Here is a 17,608-nt window from a genome sequence, read left to right as displayed (position 1 = left end):
ATATAGAACGCCTTTTAGCAATGCAGAAAAATCCATCCACTTAGACATCCATGACTATCATAATAGATGACACACGGAGATATAGTTTAAAGCTTAACCGCTTTTTGAGAACTTGTTCTTGTCGTCTTGGCTTTTACTGTGGACGCGACTGAAGTCTAGAGGAAGGTAGGCTAGACCGTGAGCCCCAGTCCGCCGGATTCTCTGCTCAGTGCGTGACATAGTCCGACCTAAGCCCAGCGGGGTATCAGGAGCGTAAGCCACGTCATACCCGTGATTCGGATACATAGGTGGTGCAGGCGGTGACATACTCTGTGAGTATGGAGTAGACGCCGAAAAGCTCCTTTGAGGGTTGTACGAGTAGCGATGCTCGGTATTTTCAGTAGGATAAGAGTCAAAAATCTTGGGTCCGTTCTTCAACTGCTCAGCCGCAATCCGGGCGGCGGAAAGAAGCAGCTCATCCTGATCGATCTCGCGTTGTCGACGGGCTCTGCCTGCGGCCTCAATCTCGGAATCGGTCGGTCCCTTGCGTTCAGTGGAGTCCTTGAAACGCTCCAAGCAGGGCAGAGTGGGTAGGATTCGGGTCGATGCTTGGAAGAGAGAGTATTCCTTGCTGGGTACTGGGTTGTCGACCAGGTCGGACACCTTGAGAGCTTTCGATTCTCGTCCATTCGGCAATTCATCCGCAGCTTCTTCCACTAATGACCTCTTCTGTTTCTCTTCTTGCTGCTTCCGCTTTTCTTCTTGTTCGAGTTCTCTTTCCCGTTGCTGCTCCAGTTCCAATTTACGCGCCCTCTTGCGGGCTTGCTTCTCCGAGAGTCGCCGAAGAAGGCCGTGCCAGGCATTTTGTTCTTCGTCCTTCGTTGCATAAACTAAAAAAGAGAGTTAAAAGAAGATTCTCGAGAAGTTGAAAGACAGGAAACATTGGACTCACCAGGAGGTCCATCCTCAAACTTCCGCTTGATGGATGGATTAGGGGAATCCTGAGACGAGAGAGAAGAGTCTAACGAGGCGACAGATTTATCAGACCCTGTTGTGTTGTTTTTGGTCGTCGCTGCGGGAGGTACTGGCTTTTGGGCCTGGGAAATATTCCCAACCAATGTGCTGTTGGTTGAGGCCTTGGGAGGAGACATGGATTGTAAATCCGTCGCCTGCGGGAAAAGAGGCTTTGCACTTGCCAGTGTTTCCTTGAGCTTTTGCTCTACCGACTCGGTCGGCTTCGTAGCCGAAAACAATGGGTTTGAAGGTCGCGATAAAGTGGTTGGCGCAGGAGCAAAAGCACTAGAAGCCGATAGAGGATTTTCAGTAGACTGACCAAGGGGGACCGCCTCAGGAGGAACCTCTTGACTCTGTTTTTCTGTGGAGAAAGGCTGCTCTGATAAAGGTTCCTTGGGGAAAGATTGTCCTGGATTTTGAGAACCATTGGTCCCACTGAAAAGATTCTTTGGCTTTTCGGCTGACTCAATCGCAGGAGTCAGCGGCAATGGACTTTGTTGAGATGAAAACTCCGAGTCAGATGAAGGGGGTTCAAAAGGCGATTGCGAGGATAGTGTAATGTTTGCGAGATTGAATGGCGAAGCTGACTTGGGGATGGTAGTTTCCGTAGTACTGGCACCCCCGGTGCCTGCGGAGGGGAAGAAAGGGTTTGGTGCTGAGAAAAACGGTGCAGCTTTAGAAGTAGAGACTTGTGCAGCACTAGTATCTTTGAGGGCTATCGATGGAGAAAAAGGCTTGGCGGTAGAGAACAACGACGTAGGTTGCTGAGGAGTTGACTTGGTGGTAAAAGCAACATCGGGGGTTGAGTTGGATGTTTGAGAAGTTTTAAACGACGACAAAGAGGCAGCAAATGGGTTTGGGGCTGAAGTAGAGGGCTCAGACGTGGGCTTGAAAAGACCACTAGTGGCAAAAGGCGAAGGTGCCTGGACAGGCGTTGACTCCACAGGCTTCTCTTCCTCGGCTGGTTTGCCAAACGAGAAAGGAGATAGTGACGGAGCAGGAGCAGCGGATGTCGATGTCGTTGGCTTCAAAGCAGCAGCAAACGGATTCAAAGCTGGCGATGGTGTTGAAGGAGCATTTTTGGCCGCGGTGCTGCTAGGAAACGGGGACGCGAAAGGATTCAGGGGAGAGGCTTTGAACGGATTCGAAGGCTGCGGGGGAGGTATAGCAGGTTGGGCGCCTGATGATTGATTTGTATCAGGCAAAGAGTTTTGAAAGGGATTGGGCGTGCATGGGGCAGACGACTCTGTCAAGCGATCGCTGTCCAATGTCGAAAAGTTCGATTCTACCAGTGGGGCAGAGAAGGTGTTCTCATCTTCACTGACAAAGAGAGGAGAATTGCTCATCCCGTCACGGTCACCTGGGGATGAGGGTTTCGCATGTTCGTGCAGCTTAGATTTATCAATCAACCCCATTTTTGCTGCCTCTCGGATGTTCATTCCTAGAATGACAGCAACTAGGCTTCTTCCGCCCCGCTTTGATTCTACGGTGAATTCCGAATAAGCATGCTCAGATGATGGTGAGAATCCTAGTACGCAATTAGTAAAACCGGACGGTGGCTGGAATAGTGAACATGTCGACAGTAGTACATACCAACGGAATCAACAGGGCGGTTACCCCAGTCGAGGTAGAGTTCCCCATTGGCGTTCTCTGCCGTTTGTAAATCCTGCTCTTCGAGGAACTTCATGGTCTCTTCATCATCGTCAAAGTGCAATACCCTGGTCAGTTCCTCCACCGTCCATTCTTGATTCTTATGTTGCTGGGACATGGGCGTCTTGCAGTAACCTTTCCAGATCGCACGGATGGCTGTCTGCCGAACATAGCTGAAGTAGATTTCAGCGATGCACGCCATTAGGTAGGACACGCAGGGCGAATTGATGATGTTGAAAAAGCGGGTGTAGAATCCCTGTGCAATGGCATTAGGTCGCCTTGCATCCAGGGTTCCTTGGTACTCCCAGGTATTGCAAGCGGCAGCATATAGCTCCAATGCAACCTGAACGCGAGGTGATGTCAATAAAGACGTTGGCCACTTCGAAACGCGAGCTTCTAGATCGGGTCGCTGATCATGAATGGAGAAGATGATGTAGTATGCGCGGAATTCATCCTCATTCGGAAAATGGATGCGCCCGCGGTGATCATCATAATAGTACATGAGAGATAACATCGTGTTGTTGAGCTGCTCACGTTCCTGGTGACGATCGAAGGGCTCTTCGTTTTCCGGGCTGGAAAGGAGATGCAGTGACACGATGTGAAATCGAGCAATCCTCTCTAGGCAGGTCACGGCGATCTTCACGTCTTTTTCTTGCGTGACCTGTTGGACAGAAAAGTCATTGCGAATGGACCTTGTACGGTCCCAAACAAACTTGTGGATGATGCCCAATGGTTCGTTGCCACCAACAATATGGCGGATCAGATAATTGGTGCTCTGAAGCAAGGCGTTGGGAGTTCGAATATCAGAAGGGAGCTGCTCATCATATCCAGCAGCTGATCGTCGGAACCGCTTCAGCATTTTGGTCTCCATGTTTTGAAGAGTGCCGGTTGATGAATGCAGGTACTAGGAGAATGTCAGTGTATGGCGGGGAAGCAGACATACTGGGAAGGAGCAAAGCATTTTACCTTTTCACTTTTGTCCACCATCTTTTGCACGATACGTTCAACGCGTTCGAATTCAGGACACATGCTAGCACAAGTACCCACGGGCGTAATGGCATTGTTTAGTGAGGTCGGCTGATTTGGATCGGCCATCTGGCCATCCCTAATGGCCCTCTGCCTCTGGTTTGCGCGATCGACTTTGAGCTGCAAGATTGGTCAGATAAGCCTATTCCAGAATTTCAAGCCAATGCGCCAGTAGAAAGGTTTTGCTTACCTGGTCATAGCGCTCGTGATATTGTGACAAAATTGTCGCATTCTCCACGGGAACATGGCCTAATCCACCACCGGTTGGGTTTGCTGCAATCGGTTTCTGTACAAATTGGGGGGCATGGGTAGTCACTTGGGCAGCTGGCGCATTCTGAATGCTAGCAAACGGCGATTTTTGCTGGGGATTTGGCGCTCCAAAAGGGTTCGAGGCGGGCTTTTGCTGACCCATTTGGCTGAACGGAGAGCTGGTCGGCTGTAACTGGGGGGATTGCGTCCCCGAACCCGAATGCGATGTGGCTGGGGATGAAGCGCCAGCGCCACGACCCCGACCACGGCCGCGCGACTGTGAAACACCTCTTCCTCGGTTGATATTGTACTTTGCCCGAGGTGCGCTAGAGCCTCTTGGCGGAAAGTGTCCCCCACGGCCAGCTGGTGTTCCGCGTCCCCGGCTTGCCGTAGCTGTCGGGTTGGCCGCTCCTCTTTGGCCTCGGCCACTGAATGGGTTAAACGGGGTAGCCATCCTGTCCGCTACGAGCGGAGGAGAATGCAACCAGCCACTTCAGCACTCCACACTGTTGGGAACTTCAGTTGGAAATAATCGAAGGTCGGGTCGAGTGCAAATCTAGACGGACGGGCTGGACACGAGCGATGGAACGAAAAGGTCTATATTTTGAAGTTCGGTCGCCAAGGCGAGAACATAAAGTCAGTTCATGTTGGTAATGAACGGCGGAGCCCAATGTATAATTCACTGAGATACGGGGTGGGCAATCGAATGCGGAGGGCTGGGTCGTGAACGATGGGAGGGCGGTATCGGTACCTTTCAGATGCTTGTGATCTATATTATCTCGGAACTGCAAATATCACGTCGCGATCGATATGGGGATTATGGATGTTGAACCAGATGGGTAGGTTCTGGACAAAGCGGTGCGACGGTCGTGAAGTTGCTGCGGAATTGTGAAAGATAGACACGTCAAGAGAGTGGGCGCACTGTCAAAGATAATCAGCTACCCTTGGGTTTAAATATTGCTCGCGTCCTCGACATGGAAATTGAGAACGTACAGGGCCACAGAGCTATTGCGTCGGAGTTGAGGTGATGGAAGCTCTGCTGATTCACGCGACTTCAAGAAAGCGGCACGGTTCCATTATTAGCCGCGCGTCTCCGTAGCGGCAGTAGCGCTTGATTTATACCCGCGTCTGTCAGTAGACCATAGGGCATAATCCCCAATTATTGTGCGAGAAATCTCTACTAGAGTCTGAGAGAAAATATTTTATTCAAAAATGATTCCTGTTCATCATCTACTAAACAATGGCTTATCAACATAGCCCCATGAAGCGTACACATGAGAACCAATCCATCAACCATCAACCATATACATAACAAAGATCAACCAAAAGAGGAGAAAAAGGAACAAAGTATTAGCGAGAGTCAAGAAGGTTAACAATAAAGTTGTAGAAGGTAAAAAATAAAAATAAAAACCGGAAATTGGAAACAAACAACAAGCAACCAAAATCCAAATCCAAAACAATCCAAGATATCTCAAATCAAACAAACCCATATATCTGCGCGGCTCCTGAAGTAGACACCGACCTAATTTTTATTCACAAACGACAACTCCCGTGCAAAAGCCCCCTGTATATGAGTACTTTGTTGTGGTATTCAGAGCCATCAGTCATATAATCGTTACGAAGCCCGAAGCTTCTTCAAGTTCAGTCATTTCACGTCACCAATCAACCGGGTCCAGCCCATCCGTTGATTTAGGCAGGGTGAGATAATGGCAACCCGTGGGGGTTAGGGTGTCCAAGGGAGCCAGTGCGGAAGGGCAAAGCCCGTTGTGACATGGGGTCCATTGGGGACTGTGCATGGGAATGCTGGTGGGACATGTCATGCAAATGTGCCGGGGATGCCATGGGCATGTGGTAAGGCATGGAAACGGGAGTCACAGCTTGACTACTTGTTGGCACGCCGTAGTCGACAGAGCCGAAGACGTTCTGGCGGAATGTTGGTGCACCCCAAGGGTCGTAGTGCCCAGGCGCTTGGTGGCGCTGATGCTCTGGACTGGAGTTGGGGAAGGGGGGTTGAGAGTAGTCGAAGACTGAGACGTCGTGGGGGCTGATCATCTCTGCTGTGACGGGGGTGCTGAGCATGGGTTGTGAGAAGGAGTCTGTGTAGTGGGGTGGGGTGGTGTAGTAGGGTCTATCTTGTCGGGGGCCGTCGAAGGTAAGCTCGGGCATGGAGAAGCTACCGGGTAGACTGCGGCCTCCGATGGGGAGAGTATCGATTGGAGTGGTCAATGGGGCGAGATGCTCGACGGATGATGTGGGTGTCATGAGACCATCTTCGATGAGTTCTGGTGCTTCAAGTGGGGCAGGCTCGTTGGAATCATCGTCCTCGTCGCCATCACCCTTGGGACTAGGTCCCCGGTTTTGAATAAAGACAACCATGTTGCCATCTAGACTAGTGTTAGTGAATGAGGGCTAATGGTTTGAGAGTAGTGGGTACGTACCAACTTCACCGCGCTCGAATCGCTCTTCCATCTTTCTCACTCGGAGGATCTCGTAGATGATCTCAACGTGGGAGGGGTGCTTCAGACTGCGCTTAGTGTCGCCAGCGACTTCCTTAAGCTTATCGGCGGTGATACCATAACCACCAAGTTTGCGAATAATGTGCAGCAGTAACTCAATGCGGTCTATTAATAGATCAGTATATAGCTCATGGCAGTGGAAGTAGGTTATACATACACTCCTTTCTAAGGTGGTCGGGCTCCTTGTGCATAACACCCGGGGGCCACCACTCAGGCTTAGTTTTTTCTGGGTCCCCGGTGGCACCGGGAGCGGATCCTGGTGGAGGCTTTCCTCCATTGTAAGGGTGTCTTACTTGCTTGCGCGGTTCAATGAACTTGATAAACGCCTTTGCGACCATACGGCAGTTGAGCTGTTGGAAATGCTTCAGAGCACCCTCGTAATAGCTCATGACCTTTTGAACATCTCCCACGCGAATGGGAACCATGTCAGAGGATGCATTAGGAGAGAAGTCATCGCTATCAGAGACATCATCATAACGGGAATCAATGGTGGAAGCGCCAGGCGCATTTCCACGACGGCGACGAACTCGGCGAGGGGATGCCTCCATAGTACGGCGGGCACCAGGCTGAAGGCTCACGCTCTCACCAAGGATCTCGAGGAAGTTCTGGCGGACTTCAGAAGTGAAAAGGGTGGAGTTCTTTTCTTGAATAGAGGCAGACTCGTCAACCTTGATCTTGCCCTCATTGTCGAGGTAAATCATAGCGTAGTGTGCATAAGGCAGGCGGGCAGATGATCGAGATGGAGTCATCATAGGCTGAAACTTTGTTAGCTCAAAGTCAGGTGCGAATACACTATGCATCAACGTACTGGAGCCACATCCCAACCCGGGGGGCCCTCATGAAGGGCAGAAGCGGACCGTTTCATAGCCCCAGTCGAAGAATTGGGCTTGGCGTAAACCATATTGTCGAGTGGGACAAAGTGTCCTGAATTGTATTATACCCGGTGATATCAACAATCACAATCTGAAGCTCGTTAAAAAAAAAAAATTGTCGAATGTATCAGATAATTCCAGATGGAATGGTCCTTCTTATAGAAGAGGACGGGCGTTTTCAACGGGGGCTGAAGATCTGGATTTTTACACCTAGTGGAGTTGGCACTAGGCCATATAGTTAGCTTGATGGTCTCAATTCTCTAGTCCAATGCACCCAGCATGAAGCCGTTTTAGGAAACCCTCGACAGCCAGTAGATGGCGATGCCTAACGGGCGGCTATCATCCCCGTGCCCCGCCGGGTAGAGGGATGTGAAGAAAGGCATCCCGCGAACGGTTTTGCAAGCCAAGCTATTTGGAATAGAACCATCTATTTGGGGACTGTTGCAGATAGACTCACGGATTGACGAGGACAGTTGGGAAACTTGGTCCAATGGATTGACAAGTGGTGCGAGGGAAGACTGCAGAGCCAGAGCCAAGTTGACGTTGGCAGCCGACGGCTAGAATGCAGGAACGAAGATGGAATAGAGCTCCACTCGTATGTTCCCGGGGGTTTCCAAGTAGTGGATGGGTGGTACAAACGGGGTTGACCTGGTTGTATACACAATATCTTGTTGGGGGCCACAGGATGAAGCACTGTTGGAAGTGGGTCGAAGGAATGTAGATGGAATGTAGAAAGAAAAAGTATTGACCTGGGAGGGAAGAGCAGGGTGTTTAAATTAACCCAACCAAGATCAACTGGAGTCCAGGGCTATTTCAGTTTGGTAGTTGGCAGCGATGGGGGGTCAGATCTGTAGGCCAAAGTACTTTTCTTTTTCTTTTTCTTTTTTGGATTTAACTGGATTATTCGATTGGATTTTTTTCTTCTTTGGATTTTTCACAAAATAAAATCCTTTTTTTTAAAATTGTTAAAACCCCATCAAACACTGTGCCACATCGAGCATGGATGATCCCTGTGGGCATCAGAAAGCCGGGGGATCCCCGGCAGCTTTTTGGGATTTAATTTAATTTCTCTGATCGCGCTACGGAGTATGCATGCTGCGTATTGGAGCGCAACATGCAGTAGTCATCTGTTAGTACGCAATTAGTGTCCATTGGGTGTCCCGATCTACACAGTAATCCCTGTCCGACTAGTTGTAGATCGCTGACATTTTTGGGATTTTAAAATGATTTTAATTCCATGACAAGAGGTCTCCACTTCCTCCCGGCTCGGAGTAGTACCTAATGGAGACTGGTGCTGTCGATTATCGATCGCCTAGCCCCTCTCTTCCCAGTCCCCACAAGACTCCCGGGGTGTCATGGCTGTCAAATGTACGTCGTGATGTACCCAACAACTGAGCGAGAGCGAGGCAACCGGTTCTATCGACCGTTTCCACCCTTAATCACAAACGGTGACTCTATTCTCTGGTACCCGGCGGGACTAAGCGCCCCGGGGATCCACGTTGAACCAGGGATCCGTTCTTTGTTTACTGCTAATCCGTTGGAGAAGCTCATTTCACTCTGGTCGCACTATCCTCGATGTCACCTGCTCGTACCTTTCGTGTTCAGTAAAAAGTCCGCACAGGCCCAGCCTTGCGTCGGGGCCCACGCGAAATAGTATAATGTGGCTATTCATAAGGTACAATGCAGATCACACTTCAGCTGTCGGAGGTTCCGCGCAGTGGGAATACTGCAGAGTCAGGAACCTCCAGTCCCCCTAATTAATTCCGATTTTATTTTTCTCGTGTTACAGCGGTTACGGGGAGAATCAGCCTGACAAATCATAGGGGACGAACTGCAGGTGCTAAGCGTAAGTTTCCACGTAAAAACCACACTACTGCTTGGTGCTCGAACAGACCTCGGATCTCTGTCTGATGTGCCCCGGCGCTAGTCGCAGGGCCCGTCTGGTCCAATGGCCGAGCTCAGCCGGCGTGTGGCCCTCCACGCCATCTCCAGTCCATGAACCTATCAAGATGAAGGCTTGTGCGTGGCCCAACACCCTGGATCCTGGGATGTTCTCCCGAATGACTCGCTGATAGGGTCTCGATCCATTTTTAAAAGACATCATTTCTGTCGATCTTCCTTCAATCCCAGGGCCTTGGATATGACAGGAGCTCGCCGGGTTTCCAGCTACCAGGATATGGCCATCAACGTTTTTCTTCAGCTGGGAAACGGCGAACCCCTGAGATCGGACCCTTCAAATCTCGCCAAATGAGATATGAATCTCGGAGGATGAATACATAAGCGAAATGCATCAAAGCACCGGAATGGCGGGTCAGGACCACTGGTCTGTTCTAGACGCGTACATTTGGTGAGGCGGTCGTCCTAGCACAAATCGAGACAGCTTGACGACATTTAAATTTACAGTGTCGGGGGACTTCAATGATCTCTCCGGGAGGTTAAGCGCTGTACTTTTGAATCGAGTTTCTTTATTTCGGCAACAATCGCTTCTCCAAACCCCACTTTCCACCCTAAAGTTCCTGATCCTTCCTGATCCGGTTAAGGTGGTCGGGATCGGGTCAAAATCCCAGAAAAAATTAGGGAAATAAAATTCAACCCCTCGGGAAGGAACACCCTTGGTAGGAACCCAAGGGAAAGGGAACGGCCACCCAAGCATCTGTCACTTTGTCCATCTCCCGCACGTGGACTCGGTGGGATTCCCCAAGGCAAACGACACTATATTTATGACGCCAGATCGGGCAAACACAAATCAGAACCAAATGAGTTGCAGCAGCTCGGTGGACCTGCACACAACATCGTACCTGCGTGTTTGATCGTATACACTTCTCAAATTGATTAGGTTTTGATTTTTGAGTAATCCCCCGATCCGTGATCATATTCCGCCACACAAAGGCATATACAAAAGAACGATCATCGTTGCATTCGCCTTAGCATTAGGTTGCCATAGGTCCTTTATTTCCCCAAGCTTGTCGCAACCCCCTGTACTTTTGGCCGCTATTTGTCATTACACCCTGGTCACTCCTAGTTCCGTATATAAAGAAAATCCACGCCGTCAACACTAACAACGGCGTGAAAGGCCGCGCGAGCTACCCCCACTATCAATCGCAAGGGGATTTTGCGCGGGAAGTCTTTGTTTGTTACCGCCCCTCTATGGAGCCCTCTCATCTGTCAACTCATTTGTATTTGCTTTTTCGGATTATGGTTTCTTTCCTTTTTCCTGGTTTTACCCCCACTACACCATCTCTCCTGTACAATGCAGAATCGGGATGACCGTTAGAACGGCTAGTCAGTGAACAAGAGACGGAAAACGCCGCTGATAGGGCCTAGGCTCCCGTTCAGAGATGTGACAGGCTCGTCCGAGTTCCAAAATTCGCTAAAATACCAATTCCGTGTCTCTAATTGGTAGGATGGAATGCAGCTCTGCCGGTCTCATCCCTGCTCCAGTCAACGTTGAGCCACAACGTGGCTCGGTCACAGCTATTTTCAGCCTTTTTCTACTGTATGTAAACAGTGTTAATGTTCATGTAAGGCGCACCGCCACATGTCCACTGCGGTCCCATCTCTCCCTCCGATAGGTCCATCTGCGGTCATCTAATTAATAATAGTGGAAGCCATTAAGCCCACAAAACGCCAAATCCAGATTGAGGTGCAGATAAAGGCTACAGGGGAACACCCTGTCCGCTTATAGCAAACCACCCACAATTAATTCTTAGAGTCAAGATTTACCAACCGTTTGAACAAAAAGAAAGAAAACTCGAACTCTTTTCGCAAGAGAAAAACAAAAGAAAAGAAAATAGTGCCTCTTCGAAAGCTAGCCAACGCATGTTGACAGGACTTGGCGACCGAAGAAGTGGAGATTAGATTTCCTTTTTCAAGGAATTAAATGCTATCTAGGTAGCAAACAAAAGGAATTTCTTACAGAAACTACTGTAGCAGATTCACATAGTCTGGCGTTTGACGCATATTTCATCTAATTACCCTGTGACCGCTATTACCGCCACGCTTATATTCATGCCCGATGACCGATGTACGATCGAGATGCCATACAAAAGCTGGGCGGAGCTGTTCGGTGGCTTACTGGGCGGTTGTCTGATGCAATCACCCTGAAACCTTGGGTTGAGGCACTGCCTTGGCTAGTGACAGCGGGAAGGCGCACTGACAGTCCCCCGAAAAGGGGTGGGGTTAGAGAAAGTCTTTTTTTGGGGATGGTGGGGGCTTTCTTCGAGTCAAGATCATGACTGCATAGAGAACTATGGGGTGATTGCACTTGGTCTGCATCTTCATGCCTTTACCCGGGCGCTTCATGTTGGAATGGTCTATGGTTACATGGGTTGCTTGTCTGGCTCACCGCCACGGAGTACTACTCCTAGAAGAGTCCGTACTTTTTTTTCCCTCTCGTACGCACCTTGTCTGGTTTCTCCGTGGCTTCCTACATCATCTTCCCAAAGGTCCAGGAGTGCAGTTCGTATCGATCGCGAGAAAAGGGGCGATTCGAGATGTGACAATGTAATAAGGGAATATTGAACTGAAAGTCTGAAAGTCTGTTCTGGAGACCTCGATCGAGACCGTCGTTTCTAGTTCTGCATTCCAGTTGAAAATGAAAAAGTACGCTGTACTCTCCTGATCGATCAGAAGCCATCCTTGTCGCGATAGGAGGCAAGGTCAGGCAAGGTCAGGCAAGGCCAATCGAAGCGAAAGGGGACAGTCGTCTCGTATCCAGAATCCTGAATACTGAGGATTGTCGTTGCCGTCTACTCTATTTGATTTCCCGGGACGAAGCATACGGGTTGAAGGAAGGCACACGACTAACGCACCGGAGAGTAGGTAACCGAACAGCCGCCCGCCCGATCGTGCAATGGCCTGCATCGATCGAGCACCCATCGGACTCTTACCAGAGGGTATGTCGTCATCGATGGCTTGGGGGCTGGCGTCGGGCCCTCCAGGGGTTGACTATGCTGACAGAATAGTTCATGGTCATCTGGTCTGGGAAAGTAGTACTTTTGTAGAGATCGATCTGGTTGGTGCAAGAGATCCAAATCTGGGACTTCGCTTGAGGCCCAGACTTCAAGACCCCGCCAACCTCATCAGTGGCTGGGGGCGGCCCGGGGACTGCGGTCCGGCCGCGCTAATGCTGTCACCCCTGATGGGGTTTAGGGGATCCACAATCCCAGCAATAGGGTCAAAGTTGGCAATCATGGCCCAGGCACAAATCGCCCGAAACCAGGATTCTGGGATTTCGGCTCGATTTCTATATGATCTCAGATCGAGCGTCGATTTAGGCAATTTGATATTGGGGTTGTTTCAAGAAACGATTCCTTGTCAGATTTGGCCTATTTTTGGGAAACTTCTGGAAATCCTTCTCCCGACATTGAATGTGGAGAATCATTGGTGCAAACAATTGTCACATACATGGAGACGTCAATTTTGTATACGCCATCGATGCCGATTCATGGGCTTCAGACTTGCAGCCAATACCTGCAAGAAGCGACCCTCCTTCGTTAATACAATGATTGCTATGACAAACATCAAACGCTGCTCTGCAGAACTGGCTTCTTCCTAAAAGAGGTGCAAGTCAAAAAGCAAAGTGAAACTGCAGGTAATTATTCCTAATTTCCCCATGACCCCGTAACGCTATGTCCAATTTACGGCCATAGCGCAGGGCAGCCCTACTACGTAAAAGAAAAGCCACCACAGGTCGTCCGTCTTATTTCCCTCGTATTTCCCAAGGATTGCATAATGGGTACTCCCGGACGGAGAACCTGCTCCGGTTTGACCTTTTGTCGCGTTGACGCAACACATGCAACAGTCCAAACTCTGCATAGTCGATGGCTTTGCCCCTGGTTCACAAGTGCTATGCACACCGATGAGCCAATCAGCATCGATGCCCAGAGACTCGGCATCGGTGACACCTGTCGTTGCGAACTGGACTGTTATCTGAAGATTTACCTGAGCGGATGCTGCGGGAGAAAACAATTCGGGTGCACAGAGCACCAAGCACCAAGCACCAAGCATCTATCGCGTGGACATGACACCTGGTCCTTGCGTCTGGTGTTTTTTTTAAAAAAAACAAAATTACCAAAAAGCGGGAGACGGCGAACTGAATTTGCCGGTTCTCGTACTTTGTTTTGTGATCGACCTACTACGTATTCTCAGGTTGCATGAAGGTCCCACATGGGTGGTTACTAGTGGAGTCAAGTGGGGGGATCGACCCAGCTTCACTTTGGTCAGCAGATAGTGTCAAAATCAAAAGATGAGCCCTTGCTTTCGGATATTGAAGGCTCATTTCCCCCTTTCTTTTTCCAACTTAACGTGGCTATTGTCTGCAGCGGGTAGCCATGTGTTTAGGGTATGCATGAAGTAGAGTGTACGCGGTACGGTATATAGCAGTGTACGTCACTCGCTGCAACGTGAAAATTTCGAATGTGAGATCTAAATGAGCCCCTACAGGGAATCTGGGCCTGCCGCGAGCATAAGTCACATATCCATCTGAATCCCGGATACCTGGATACTCGACTGGAGGCCCGGGTTCCAGGTCCCGTCATTTCCGCGGGCCTCAAGCGAACTTTTAACCATAGCCAATCAACCTACATTAGCGCGGCAGGCGCTTCATCGACTAAGTCCAAATAAGTGAATGGCTCAAATTTTTCTCCCGCGCTAAGCAAAAAAGTTCTCCCAGGCTTCAAAACTGGAATCCCGCCAGACCGGAAACTTGATTCTTCATGGCGTGCATTGGTTCGTTCCATTGGGCCGCCCTATTTCGGGTTTTGCCTTTAGGAAAACCGGTCCGCAACTTCCATCCCGTTCTTTGAAGCTATTTCCCGAATTCCTGGGCCTTTTCATGTTCTCCTTGCTGCTCTGTGAGTGGCCCATCATCTTACTGTATGAGAGTCTTATGCAATGCAATCCAGCCTCGAGGGATGCAGGGACGGACAAATTTCCCGAACTGGCGTTTTTTGAGATCGTCCCTGGACATGCGCGCCCGGACCCAATCATGTGTGAAGTGAACATTGTGTGGCTGAAACAATGTCATTGTGCGTGATCGACTGAGTTTTTCTTAAAAAAAATCTGGTAAGGTCAAAGAGTACTGAATTTCCCTAGAGGCCAATGAGCTTTCTTCATCCTTTAGGGCCCCAGTGGTAAAGAAGCCTTTCCCGAAATCTTGACCCATGTCCATGTCTAGGGTCACCATTCCCACGGGACTGGCCCACCCTACCCGGGCCCACGCGAATTGATCGGGATTTGGGCATGACAAATACTTCATAAGTACTATTTACATCGGTCCACAGAGCACAGCTTAGAATTGGTAACGTCTCTACTCCTACTTGTACCCACCATGTCCACATGGACATGACGAACAGCTCCAGAATCTTACATGAAAAAGACTAATGAGGAAGTAAATTGCCGCACGCGAATAGCTTCAGATCCACATTGAAGTGTGCACGCCCCCGCCCCCCTCACATCTCCACTCCAAGAGTCGCCGAAAGGGCGAAAAAGAAAAGGTATCCACCAGCCTTCACCCGGAACTGTTCTCCGTTGCACCATCCGAGATTTCTTTACTCTTCCATGGCTTGAGGCCTAAGCGCCGCAATGCAGCCAGATCTCAAAATCCCGCGATCCTGGTTCTCGATGATGATCATCTGCAACCCGCACCAGTCCACAAGGATCGGGAACTGGAGGGTCTCCATATCATCGGGATTGCTGTGGAGTTGGGTATGGATAGAACAGGGTACTGAAGAGGGAAAGGAGTAGGTACCTCTCCATAAGGCGTAAGGCAATCCCGAACTGTCACCCATGGCACCGGTACCGAGGAAGCCTACTCTAGTTGCCCTGTGTCCCAAGGTTTGGAGATGCTTCTTTATCTCGCTATTCGCGGTAACTGCCTTGACAACAGGTGCTTTTCCCAATCATCTGTCATTGTGGAACGCTACACTGCTACCTTAGTGTGTGGTGGCCATGGTCGATCTGAAGGATTGAAAATCGAGGCTGGCTGAGATATCTGCAAGAATGCTGTAGGGCCAGATAACCCCGAGAATCAGTCCCACTCGTGTCACTTGAACGGGACGGCTCTGGCCGAAAATGGTGTACATGGACATGTGGTACATGTGCAAGCACTAACGATGGGAATGCTGCATCGACGTCACACAGTCCTGACAACGCCTTCTCACCTTCCTATCTGAAGGTTCAGGTTTTCCTTTTTTCCTTGATTTGAGTTCTCGTAGTTAGTCGGATATGTTCGGGGCTAACCAGGAAACGTTACTCCGGGGTCAATGGACCCTCTCACCAAACAAAGAAAAGAAAAAGGGCTGGGCAAGCTCTAGCCAGTCAGATGGAGTGGAATATCCGAGATTTCTCGGTTAGCGATGATCAGGTCAAATGACCCTCTTTTTCTCTTTCTCCCCCTCTTACCTCGTCGAATAACTTGCAGACGCCCAATACAGATTCCCGATGCAAGATAGATCTTCTATCAGATTATGAATATGATCTTGACCGGGATTTGAGCCATGAGCTTCATGATTGGATCATCGGGGTTCTGTGGCCCATTGAACAAGATTACTGGAACCATATTATGTTTCCCCGGAAGGTTAATCTTGTCCATCTAGAATCCGGGAAAATTACTTGTGCACTGACCGCTGTCAAAAAGCCCACCCCTTGCCTGGGCCAGTGATAGCTGAAACGAAGGGAAAAGGCACTGGCCATGTCCAATCAGAGAGAAAAACAAAAAAAAAGATGGGGTAGACCAAGGTCCTACAGGACACTTCTGCCCTTCTGTCACGTAAACCGGAGCAGATAATCATGACATGCAATGTCTGCGGTGCCACATTTCGAATCTGATAGATTGACTTCCGATTCCCCTCTTTGCCCCTCTTGCCCCTCCATACTCAGGTACAATGCATACGAAGAGATCGGGTTACTCGAATCTTCGACGAACCTCGGGCTTCATCCTTGAATCCGATACTGTCCTACCGTACCCACCCTTCGACCTGCATATCCCACACATCCTGTAGAGCACAAGCTGAACAAACCTAATCGCCTTCACGAATGAACTTGCCATCCCGCCTATTCCCCTAAACCATGCATTTCTCCTCGACGCATGCACTATGCGACTGTACTCCAGACGTACTCGGGCCCGATTTTAACGATGTCCCGCACACACCAGCAAGGGGGTCCAGGTATACTCGTATACGTTGCCACTATTGAGGGGATGCGTGGAGAACCAATGCAAAAAGCATCCTTTAATCTCGCTTCAGTTTTCTAGTACATTGACAAGGATCTATTTGCATTTCCCGGCTTCTATTCTTGGTCAATGTGAGCCTCGGACGAGAGCCGATGTGGGATGTGGCGTAGAAGTTCAAGTCGATCTATGCTGATGTGCATGACCATGTGATTCGGTAAATTATTCCAAATGATAATGCATTGTCTTTATCTCGAGGACTAAGCGCTCGAGAGGGGAAGCGGTGGGTGCTTGGTTCTGCTGTTCTTATGCGCATTGAAGTGGGTGATGCCAGGTGTCCCGCTTCACCGCTACAACACCGTGTGCCAATCCTTTGATATAAGATGTCACCGCCACGTTGGGTGCGCGGCGCTACTGCAAATAATCATGGCGAAACTGGGCTGGAGAAGTGTCAATGTCCGAGTATTGGGGGTTAGGTCATTGGAGATACGCAAAGGCCGTGTTCTTTTTTATTTTCGTGCATGGGCCTAGATCCATGGATCTTTGAATACGGTGGTTTATTTTTTGTGGCTGTTGGTGCGCTTTCTGCAACCAGGATGTACATGTATGTGCGTATGTATTTTTCAATGCTATGAACAATCGAATTATCCTGTACAGACACGCAATCTGGGTTTACAGATGGCCAAGAAAGCAATATGGGGAGAAAAGAAAATGAAGAAAGAACAAAACAAAGCACTTTTCGAAGTATCCAAGGACCAATCAGCGATGATCAATTGCGTTGCATCGACCAGAGAAAACCACAGTCGATGTTTGTTTTGCAAAGGAATGGGGGGGAAACTTCTTCTTCTCCTGCCAGGGGCTCCTTGTTCAAAACCAAGTTCCTGACCAGGGATGTATGCCAATTCTGCACAGACACCCGCACCCACTGTGGCGGGGATCAAACCCGCGGCTTTACCCAGACCAAATGGAAATTGAACAATCAGCATCCAGGCTCCAACGATCGGCCCGATGGCTCCCAAGACCCGGACTCCCCGAGCCACTCAGAATCATGGAGCTGGTCGCCTCTAAAGTGCAGGCTGAGCACTCCACCGCGTCATGCGGGAACGGCTCGCTAATTACGACCGATGGCTTTC

The 17,608-nt window shown here is 49.7% G+C and overlaps 2 protein-coding genes across 2 annotated transcripts; both read right to left on the bottom strand.

Moving 5' to 3' along the window:
- Nucleotides 1-93: 93 nt before the first annotated feature.
- On the bottom strand, nucleotides 94-4,372 carry N7484_003527 (uncharacterized protein; the record flags this gene model as incomplete). The annotated part of the gene is made up of 5 exons (XM_057113947.1): nucleotides 94-869; nucleotides 932-2,521; nucleotides 2,587-3,547; nucleotides 3,610-3,789; nucleotides 3,860-4,372. The coding sequence occupies 5 exons, from the start codon at nucleotides 4,370-4,372 to the stop codon at nucleotides 94-96; spliced, it is 4,020 nt and encodes a 1,339-aa protein (XP_056974087.1).
- A 1,235-nt stretch (nucleotides 4,373-5,607) lies between these two features.
- Nucleotides 5,608-7,335, bottom strand: N7484_003526 (uncharacterized protein; the record flags this gene model as incomplete). Its single annotated transcript, XM_057113946.1, has 4 exons — nucleotides 5,608-6,302; nucleotides 6,357-6,539; nucleotides 6,592-7,189; nucleotides 7,243-7,335. The coding sequence occupies 4 exons, from the start codon at nucleotides 7,333-7,335 to the stop codon at nucleotides 5,608-5,610; spliced, it is 1,569 nt and encodes a 522-aa protein (XP_056974086.1).
- Between the last annotated feature and the right edge of the window lie 10,273 nt (nucleotides 7,336-17,608).

This window comes from Penicillium longicatenatum (assembly GCF_028827895.1).
Source record: "Penicillium longicatenatum strain IBT 33135 chromosome Unknown contig_2_segment0_segment0, whole genome shotgun sequence".
Taxonomy (NCBI): Eukaryota; Fungi; Ascomycota; class Eurotiomycetes; order Eurotiales; family Aspergillaceae; genus Penicillium; species Penicillium longicatenatum.
Note: the sequence above shows the minus strand (reverse complement) of the source record. Positions and strands in the feature narration are given on the sequence as shown.